The following is an 11,176-nucleotide window of genomic DNA, read 5'->3' as shown; positions in this document are numbered from 1 at the left end:
AAAGCCTCTAGAATCTAATTTGTGTCCCCAACTGTCCTCTGCCTTTCCCCCACCCAGACACACCATCAGTTATTAAAATTCTTTTATAAAAAAATTTTATGTATATGAGTATATTGCCTGCATGTATGTAAATGCACCCATGTCGTGCAGTGCCTGCAGAGGTCAGAAGGGAGCGTCAGATCCCCTGGAACTGAAATTACAGACAGTTGTTAGCCACCATGCACATGCTGAGAACTGAAGTCAGGTCTTCTACAAGAAAAAACAGTGCTCTTAACTGTAGAGCCAACTCTCTAGCCCCCTAGTCAAAGAATTTATAATAAAGATTCCCAGAGTTTTCAAATAAATAAATAATGCCTACCATGGTAGTGTGTACTTATAATCCCAGAGCTGGGAAAAGAGACGCAGGAGGAGTCCTAGAGCTCACTGACTAGCTTACTTGGAGCATTCCAGGCCACTGAGAAACCTTGTCTCAAGAAACAAGGTGAGCCGGGCATGGTGGCACATGTCTTTAGTGCCAGGCCTCAGGACTACAAGAGACTCTGTCTCAAAAAGACCAAAAATAAATAAATAAATAAATAAATAAATAAATAAATAAAAAAAAACAAGGTGGATGGTGCCAGAGGAATACCCAAGGTTGGTCACTGATCATCTAGTATTGGTACATATGCACATGGAACCAAACACACACACACACACACACACACACACACACACACACAGAGCGGGGGGGGGGGCTTTACTGTTGATGACTTGGATGCCGTAAAAATGGAACAAGATATATCCCAAAGAGTTCTTTCCTTGGGTGATAGGGTAGATAGAAGACTCCACCACAGAAAAAACAAAGAGATGAGGTGATTGACCACAATGAGAAACAGAGTGAGAATAGTTACATTACAAATAAAAAGTTGAGCTCTTTACAAAAGAAAGCTGCAAATACAGGTAGATATATAAATCTGGGAAAATCACATGGTCTGAAGTCAGAAGAAAACAGACAGTTGAATTTCATGCTGACTGCAAGCTACATCCATGGGTTTTATCTTTTTAAACTCTCAACACCTGATGGACTCCAGAGATGTTCTCTCTCTCTCTCTCTCTCTCTCTCTTCTCTCTCTCTCTCTTTCTCTCTCTCTCTCTCTCTTTCTCTCTCTCTCTCTGGTTTTGCTATATAGAAAAGGTTTGCCTCAAAATTATAATCCTCCTGCCTCTGCCTAACGAAGCACTGGGATAGTAGGTGTGTGTCATCACACTTGGCTGGAAACACAATCCTAACAAGCAATTAACTGCCTGTTCCTTTTGGCAGGCTACTAAAAACTAGAAGAAAAGGGGGACATGGTAGTGCATGCCTTTAATCACAGCACTCAGAGGCAGAGGCAGGTGGACCTCTGTGAATTCAAGGTCAGCCTGGTCTACATAGTGAGTTCCAGTTCAGTTGGGGCAAGAGGGAGACCATGTCTCAAAAGGCAGAAAAAAAAAAAACAAAAAAACCCTAGGAGAAAAAAACTTATAGAAAGAACTACAATCATCCCACAGTATACAAGTTGAGGAGGCAACAAAAATCAAAATGACACTTAAACTGAGTGCAGAGAATAAAATCAAGGGTCTTAGAGAAGGAAACAAACCCAAAGGCCTGGGAGGAAGGCATGCCCCTGAGAAGTGTCAGACAAAGACACCTGCTAAATGTGCCTGGTGGATTTCCCAGGGGAAAGGGAACCTGAGAACACAAGGTCCCAGCAGGAGCTCCGTGGCCATCTCTCAGCCCTTCTGCTCAAGCACATGAAAGGAGACCCAGTTTCTCTGTTGGCCAGAGAACTATTTTCTGTTCCCCCATTCTGCTGCATGATGATTAATGGAACAGGCTTTTATTGCAGCAGTTTCCAACAACTTCAACACACCCATTCACATTGCTGTAGGGGAAAAAAAAAAAATCAAAACTTCAAAATTGCTAGCTGTACAGAAATAAACATATATAGAGGTTATACTGCCTCAGGTCTAAATTCATGCTTCTGATAGTTCTAGGGCTGTCATTTCTTTAATAATCTCCAATTTTCAAGTAGGCATATTTTGAATGCAAAGCATTCTATCCACCTCTATTCAGATATGCAAGTTTGTGCTTTAGCCTAAGAACAATTTACGAGGAATAATAATAATAATGCCTTCAAAACAAGCAGCAGAATCACTTCTACTAAAAAGTCAACACCATCAAAAAAGTAAAACAAAACAACAAAAAAGTTGGCTAATTTGTGCTTTTGCTTTCTGTTTTGAAAACTTAAAAATATCTAGCTGGGTTAGCCGGGTGTGGGGGTGCATGCCGTTAATCCCAGCACTTGGGAGGCAGAGGCAGGTGGTTCTCTGTGAGTTCAAGGACAGCCTGGTCTACATAGCGAGCTCCAGGTCAGCTAGGGGTACAGGGAGTCCCTGCCTCAAAAAGAACCCCCCCCAAAAAAATATATATATATAAAATTTAGCTGGGCATGGTGGTACATACCTTTAATCCCAGTACTCAGGAGGCATAGACAGGCAGATCTCTATGAGTTCAAGGCCAGTCTGGCCTACATAGTGAGTTCCAGGGCTAGCTACATAGAGATTCTCAAACCAACCAACCAACAAAAAGAATCTAAAATATTAATGAAAGCAGAGTTGAAAAAAATAATTTAAAAGAACTGTTTTCTGGGGGAGAAAAAGTAGAAGAAGCTTAGACAAAATAAAGTAAATGTTTATGAAAACAGGTAATAAGTGTAAAAAATATTTGCCAAAAATCATGGTATCACATTTAGCCCTGTTACAAATTTATTTTATCAAATACCAGAATCTCTGTACCATTTACTATGTAAGTACCCCCTTTATTTTCATAATTCTATGCTACTTTGAAAAAATGTTGAATTAGGATAAAGATATGCATACATGTATGTGTGCATATGCAGAGGCCCAAGGAGGATGTCTCTCACTGAACCTGGACCTAGGCTGGCAACCAATACACCCCAGTGATCCTCCTGCCTCTGCCCGTTATAGTATTGTGGTTACAGGTGTATGCACAACCATGCAGAGCTTCTGACATGTGCACCAGGATCTAAGTTCAGGTGTCATTCTTGCACAGCAAATGCTCTTACCCACCAAGCCATCTCCCGAGTCCCAAGATGTCCACATTTTTAAATGGAGTAAAAATGGACGTGAGCAATGAACAGGTAGAGACATACTATGTCCCCATTCATCTCACTTTTCCATAATTCTCCCATTTTGCATGCAATCAGATTTCCAGAGATCAGGGTGAAATTCTACCCCTAGTTCCTTGGGTTGAACCCTCAGTGAAAAGAGCCATCAGAAGCAATGTCAGATGTGCCACTGCATGGCAACACCTTCACAGAGGCCAAGTTCAGAGCATTTCCACCTCAGTTTCTTGCTCTTCTGATCTGCTAAACTTCTTAGTGGTTAACAGCTGGGAAGATGCTGGATATAATGCTCACTTTTAGCAGGGTATTACTGTAAGGGAAGCCAGCAAGCTGACTAGCCCAGGACAAAACAGCACAATGAGTCCTGAATTCCTCTGTCCCCAATGTAGAAAGTATATAATGCATATGAAATTATCCTTGCATCCCATGTCCAGGTGTTTAGGCTTCCACTGGGGATGCCACACCATCTAATCCTTTGAAGACTTGGGGGTAAACAGTATCAGCTACCTGTACTCAGCATTTGCTTTTACAATACCAAGGTTATTGCATTCATGAACCAGTACCAACATACATTACATATCCTGTTGTGTCCAACTTAGAATCGTTATGAAAAGAATCACGTGGTAAAAATGCAAATACACTTGTGGTCTCTGGCTATTAAGAGCTCTTGGTCTTTATATTTTCATCAATTCAGATGGCAAGTTGGGGAACAAAGGAGAAATACAAATGGCTTGGGTTACTCAATCCTATAAAAGGACCTTGTTTATTGTCCACTAACTGTTTTAACTGTTGTGTCTTCACAGAGTTCTATAAGTGGTCACTTTTCATTGGCATCTGAAACCCTAATTAATACCAAAGCTTGAAAATGTGATGATATCATGGTTGATGGTATGTTTTATTTTGTGTGGTTATAGTAATAGAGAATTTCTTTTTTAACAGAAATAGGCTTCTGTTGAAATGTTTGTGTTACATCAGGATGTCATGACAGACATGGCAGCCTAAGTAATGATCTCTAGAAAGTGAAGGCCACAGCTGACTAGCAGCCAACAATCTCTGACTAGCACAGGGATGTGTGGCAAATGCCAGAGCCTGGGAGCAGCAGGCATCCAGCACTCTTCCCGAGGGCTCAGAACATGAACATGAACATGGGGAGCAAGGACCATAAATACAAAAAACTTTCCCAGCTCCTAAAACAAGGAACAGAACTTCTTCAAAAGGCTCAAATGTATATAGGTAGGACTCCTATAGAAGTGTCACCTTAATTCCCAAGAGCTGAGACAACAAGGCAGGGCCAATGTATCACACATGTGAACATCTACTGCATGAAGAGAGCTACCTATTGACCCTCCTTGAACTTTCTCGATAAATCACCGCCATCCTAGAACATGCCCAAACCTAAGGCTCAGGGGGCAAACTGGAGTTCTCTGGTCTTCTGGTTGTTCAAACACCAAGCCTTGCCAGACTGTCCCTTTTTCTCTTGAATCCATTTACTTTGGCCCATCACTATTACCACCCAACTTGGGCCCATACATTTTTCAATCTTAAGATTTGAAAGTGGTCAACTGGCTATGTTTCTCAACATATAGCTCCCAGACCATTGGGAGCACTGTAATTCACAATGTTTACCAAGAGCAATTTCCTGGGCCAGACAGAGCCTTAGAGCCAGACAGAGCCTTAGGGCCAGACAAACCCACAAGTACATTTGTAAATAAGCACTTCAGATAATTTTTACACTAAAATTTGTAGAACAATTCTAGAAATGTAGGAAAATCAAATTCACCTTCTATTCTACCTGTTTGATCTTGAACAAATCCACAAAATTTCTCTGCATCTTCCTCTTTCATACAGAAACAATACCAGTGGACTTCCTTAGCTTCACTACCTAAGGTGATACATAAAAATAAAAGCTCTCTGAAAAATGCTGTATGACAGGTAGCTAACAGCAATGCATTCCTACTTAACAGAAATACCGGACTTGGTAATAAATAACCCTAGACATTAACCTGAGATCAGAGCCTTGGAAGCTTCTAATGAAGGTAGCGTTAAACTTTTAATGACTGCATAGGAAACACATATCCAACTCAAGAAGTACTGCATTAGCTACTTTTCTCATTGCTGTGACCAAATACAAATCATAAGAGTTCCTGCTACAAAAGAATAAATTCATAGAGCAAATAATCTATATCTTCGTGCAAGTCTCCCATTGTACTATCAAGTGGATATGGCAGAGACAGTGCCCACATCTGTACATGAGTGTCCTGGATGTGTCATTTCTGCACCTTTCAGCCCTTTGCCCAAGGTCTCTTAACAAATCTTGCATGTTCAACAAAAACTGAGTAATTACAGCACAGAAAGCATAGTCGGAAGTTAATATGTACCAACTGTAGTTGCACCCAGTGTAAAAAGAAAACTTTCTCCATATTGTTCCCTATAAATCTGTTAATATTAAAATCTCTTTTTAAGCTAGCAACCATAGAACTGGAGCTTTGTTCTAAGAGCTGAGAGCCGAAGTATGTGGAAAGGCTTACAGAAATATATATATATACTTGCCTTTAATCCCAGCACTCAGGAAGCAGGGGCAGGCTGATCTCTGTGAACTGAAGGTCAACTAGGGCTACCTAGTAAATCCTGCCTCCAAAACAAGAAGAAAAGAAAGGAAGGACGAACAAGAGAAAGGAAAATACATACACTTAAAAAACGGTTCACTTGCCAAATGTTGCATGGCGCACATCTTTAATCTCAGCACTCAGGAGGCAGAGGCAGGCAGATCTCTGTGAGATCAAAATCAGCCTGGTCTCCATAGTGAGTTCCAGGCCAGCTGGGGCTACAGAGAGACCCTGTCTCAAAACAAACAAACTGTACACTCATTTAATTACACTTACACAGAATATATGTCATCATTCATGGAATGGAGATGAAAGAATTGAGCATAAAAAAAGAGCAGTGATCACTGAACAAATGAAGGAGTTATGGTTACATGGTCCTAGTCCCTTGTGAAATCCTTCCCCAGCAATGAGGCACAAGAATACAGGAAGGAGGCGATGTGTTCCTGCTCTCTGCTCCAGCATTGTCAGTTAAATGCATAATAGAATATACAAGGCAAGTTCAGCTCAAAGCATATCTCAATGATTTATCATTTTATGAAATCTACTAAGTATGGGGAAAAACCATACAAGCTGACCATAGAAGCTCACGATATAAGGAAACCATACAAGCAATTCCTGACAGCCACCACTTCAGTGGCTGGAGCGCTCATCCAGACCACACAAAAATCAATGTGTGAACAGAATAAGATGCTCCAGCCACACGATAATTTCTATGAAACTCACAGTGGCTTAGAGCACAACACTCATTAACCGAAGGAAAAAAACAGAACCTGGTGGGCTGGAGAGATGGCTCAGTAGTTAAGAGTACCAGATGCTCTTGTAGAAGACTTAGATTCAAATCCCAGCACCCACACAGTGGCTAACAACTGTCCCTAACTCCAGTTCCCTGGAATCCAATCCCCTCCTTGGTCCTTTGAGGCCACATGACACAGTGTGACCTTACATGCATGTAGGCATAACACACACATAAGAATAAATAAAAATTTTAAAAAATAGAACTTACAGAGAATGACACTACCCACTAATGTACATACATGTACAAACTGTATGACAACCACACCTGCTGGCCTGAACCAGCTGGACTCTTTCTTAAGAGTCCCCAGTGCTATCTGTATCACACCCAGACTCCCAGAAACCACATGCACTTCTCTGTCCCTGCAGCTGTTCCTCTTCCCATTTAGAGACAGGCAGGAGCACACATGTGACAGCTCTTCCACATCACAAACAGCCAGCACCCCATAGCTTATACAACCATGGCGCCAGCCAGAGGGAAGGGCCTGTGTTCCTGAGTTCTGCCCTAGAGCAGGAAGGTAGGCCTGCCTCAAAAAGCTGAAGTCTAAAACACAGGAGATTAAATTCACTTATGCCTTTCAGAAGCTATCTGCACCCAGCAAAGAGCCCAAAGAAGCACACAAGGAACCGGAAGGAAGTAGAGGTTGGAAGCTTGGCCTACCTGGAGACAACAGCTCAAAGGAAGTAAAGGAAGCATCTGAAATGGAGGGAAGTGACAAAAGTAGACCTCAAACCCAGCACTGATGGGAAGTCCAACTTGAGGCATCCATTAATTCTCACATTTGGGTCTGGAGTTGGGTTCAAAACAAGACTCTCAGCCAATATCATAACCACTGTAGCCACTTTAATCTAGTAAAAGTTTAAGGCATCCATTCTGGCTCCAAAGGCAAAAATCATCCTATGCAGGACGCTGGAATGTTACCATTTACGATCACAGTATGGAGTCAATTTCAGGTGGATACCAACAAGCTGCAGATGGAAGCAGAACCAGCAATGCCTGAGTCATCTAATCCTGGACTCAGGTTCCCCCACCTCTTAAGGAAGACCTAGAATCTGCTATGAGTGGTTTACAGTTGACTCAGTCCAACATAATTGACACTTGCTTAAAGGGGGGAAATAAGATCATCCTTGCTATTGCTAACATCCTATTAAGACTAGAAGTTAATTAGGCTATGTTCCACAAAGTCAATTTGAGGCATTTGTCTCAATACCATTATTGTAATTATTCCTCATCAAAATGAATACCACCTCCTTCTGTGTGCCAATGTCCTCTGTAAACAACAGCAAAAACCTAGCTCACATTTCATTCCCCACCTGAGTTGCTGAAACAGGTTTATGCTCTTATAGAACTGGAATTCACAGACATTAACATGTTTAACAAAAACAATACAAAAGCAGGGGTAAGGCATCCTGTTCTGGTATTTGCAGGGGAGGAGTGAGACAGGGTGCTCAGTCTGTAGCCTAGCCTGGTCTTGAACTTGCAGCAATCTTTCTGTCACAGCCTCCTGAGTGCTGAGATTACAGGCATCACCTGCAATGCTTGGCTCAAAGCATTTCGTTTCAAGTTTCTAAATGTCAGAAAATAAGAGCAAACTAAAAAGTAGGACAAATTCTGTGTATCATCACAATAAGCACAGTGGGGCACACTTGCAATCTCAGTACTTCAGAGATGGAGATAGGTGGATCCCTGGGGCTTGCTGGCCAGCCATCCTAAACTACTCGGTGAGTTTAAGGGTCAGTGAGAGACCCTGTCTCAAAAAATTAGGTAGAGAGCAATTGAGGAAGACATCCAATATCAGCCTCTGGCTTCCACAAGCGCAAGCGCAAGCGTGCGTGCACACACGCACATGCACTCACGCACGCACGCACACACAGAGCTTGACTGCCAACATCAAGGATTTGAGAAATATGATTATCATTATAACACACACACACACACACACACACACACACACACACACACAAACATGCAAAAACGCACGCACACACGTACGCACGAAGTCTTAAAAGAAAAGCAGATTTGGAAGTTGAGAGACTACACATGCCAGTTAGTGCCTAGGAAGATGCCACAAAGTGCTTCTGGATGAGGGCCACAGCTGGAGGTTTGTCTGCATCTGCCCCTCCCACTCTATCCCAGCTGTGCCTCTTTCCTCTCTCTGCTCAGAAGGCTCTGGCAAAGCTTACAGCAGGAAAAAGAACCAGGGTAACTGGGGTGCTAAGGATACCTCTAGTGTGGAAGAACTGAAGGTGCTTTCCCTGGCAGCTTTTTTCAGGTTTAAAACTGAAATGCCCCAAAAGAAAAACTTCCAATGATGGCTTTTAAGTATTACATTTAATAAAATAAATTTGATTGCTGAAGAAACAAAACAAGTTCACAAAAATCCAAAAGAAAATGAATTCATTATAGAGATTTATATGTTAATAGAAATTGACCTCCAAACACTAAATGTCAATGTGGAAATTAAAATACGTTTAAAATGACATTTGATGAGGGAAACTAAGTTATAACTATATTTCTGCTTTTTAATTCACTTTTAGTTAGCCTTTGAGAGATGGAATTCATTATGGCATTTTCATGGAATATGAACAACGTAATTACACTTTAAAATGCCATTCAGCTGGCCTCATCAATGGCCCAATAATCTGATCACAATACAAGAGGGTAAGGAAGGAACGTGGTGGGAAGGGCTGGGCTAGGTATAGCCAATACCTTCAAAACTGCCCAGGAAGCCAGTGTTGTCAGAGCCTGGCCACACAAGGAGGCAATCCCTAGATGCTGACCTGAAAATAGTTTCCAAAGCTACCTCGGCGATTTCCAATATGCATCTAGTTGAGACTCAGGTTTAATCTATAAAGACCTCAGAGGAAACAGTTTTAATATTAGATGCAGATGGCTGCATCTGCTTGTTTCTCAAGGAGAATCACAATATTTGTAGACAGTGAGAGAGCCACTTACAAATCCCAATTTCAAGGTCTGATTTTTGCCCCTTTGATCAAGTAATCCTGAGAAAACTATTTGTATCCTTTTAAACAGGAAAGCGCTTGGGGCTGGAGAGATGGCTCAGCAGTTAAAAAGCACTGGCTGTTCTTGCAGAAGACCCTGGTTGAAATCCCAGTACCCACATGGTGGCTAACAACCACCCATAAGTCCAGCTCCAGGGGATCTGATGCCCCCTCTTCTGTCCTCCACAGGCACTGTACAACACAGGTGCACTTACACATAGTTAGGGATAACACTCCTACACATAAAATAAAAAATAAAAATAAAAATAAAAATACAAAACAGAAAAGCATTCTACCCAATCTTTTTCAGAACGCATTTAATTCTATGATTTCAACAAACTAAGAAGGAAATACTGCTAAATAGGATGATTTTTGCCAGCATTAAAAACTTGTGATAAATCAAGGTTCAGGGCTGAAGTGAAATTAAAGCAAGGATCTTTTCACACACACAATCTGATCCCAGGTTTTACTTTATTTCTTTTGGGGGCATTTGTTGTCGCTGCTCTTGTTTCTTTTTCACTTTTTAAGAATTAGACCTACCAGCAAAAACTGTGTGAACTCTGCATATGTCAGGTGTCTTTTTCTTTCTTTTCCAAAATGAAGTTGCACAAATTCTGAATCCCAATTAAATGGAATATGTTGATGAATTGTAGTCTGTCCAAAAACTTGCTTAACATCCTCTGAAAAAGAAGAAAAAAATAGTTGTTTAAAATAAAAGAAGCCAGATTTCTTTCTTGGATAAACTAAACAGGAATTCCTATTTCTTCTTATTAAAAAGTTATTCAGGGGATAGAGCGATGGCTCAGCAGTTAAAAGCACTAGTTGCTCTTGCAGAAGACCCAGGTTTGAGTTCCAGCACCCACATAGTGGCAAACAACCATCTATAACTCTCAGTTCCAGGGGATCTGATTCCTTCTTCTGGCCTCTGTGGGCACTACAGAACAGGGGTGCACTTACATACATGCAGGCATAACACACAAAAAGTAAAAATAAATAAATCAAGAAAAAGTAACTAAATTTTAAACAAATATCATAGAACTCTGACAGAAATAAAGAATGCTCATAGAGCTGGTCAAGGCACTGAAGTTAATCTCACCAAACAAAGGAAGAGAAAAAAAAAAATCAAGAAGTGATTCTCTCCCCGCACCCCAGCCATGTTAAAAAACTTAACTATCATCTCATTTGTTTGTTTCAACATACAGTGATTATTTTTTATGTAGAGAATGTAATCCTTAGTGGCAGAAAACAGACACATACAAACATATAACCAAGATAATCAGTTATGAACAGATTTTTGGAAGATTATTCTTAAATGTAGACTCCTTAGAGGCAGAAAATACACACAGACAAACATATAACATAAGTGTGACAAATAATGTTATTAGCAGGTTTTTTGGAAGATTTAGAAGTCAATAAAGGAGTTGAATCACATGTTCAACACCCCTAAGACTCTATTTGAACATTCTCCAATTAAAAATTTATGAAGCTGCTCTTGCAAACAAGAGATAGGAAGAAAAGTCAGCATTCTGATTTTGTTTTAAACTTTCCACTACTTTTTTTTTGGCTTGCCAAAAGTTCTCAAATTGTTCAAATAATTTCATTTCAAGT

At 40.8% G+C, this 11,176-nt stretch overlaps 1 protein-coding gene across 3 annotated transcripts in view; it reads right to left on the bottom strand.

Moving 5' to 3' along the window:
• Positions 1-11,176, bottom strand: part of Slc25a13 (solute carrier family 25 member 13) — a 207,817-nt gene that overhangs the window by 92,612 nt on the left and 104,029 nt on the right. For all 3 annotated transcript variants that reach the window (XM_008855219.2, XM_029557227.1, XM_029557226.1), the window contains one exon: positions 10,109-10,248. In XM_008855219.2, the coding sequence (XP_008853441.1) occupies positions 10,109-10,248 (140 nt within the window). The remainder of the gene's footprint in view (positions 1-10,108; positions 10,249-11,176) is intronic.

This window comes from Nannospalax galili, unplaced genomic scaffold (genome assembly GCF_000622305.1).
Source record: "Nannospalax galili isolate Female #2095 unplaced genomic scaffold, S.galili_v1.0 scaffold187, whole genome shotgun sequence".
Lineage (NCBI taxonomy): Eukaryota > Metazoa > Chordata > Mammalia > Rodentia > Spalacidae > Nannospalax > Nannospalax galili.
The sequence above is the reverse complement of the archived record's forward strand: the minus strand, read 5'-3'. Positions and strand labels throughout refer to the sequence as shown.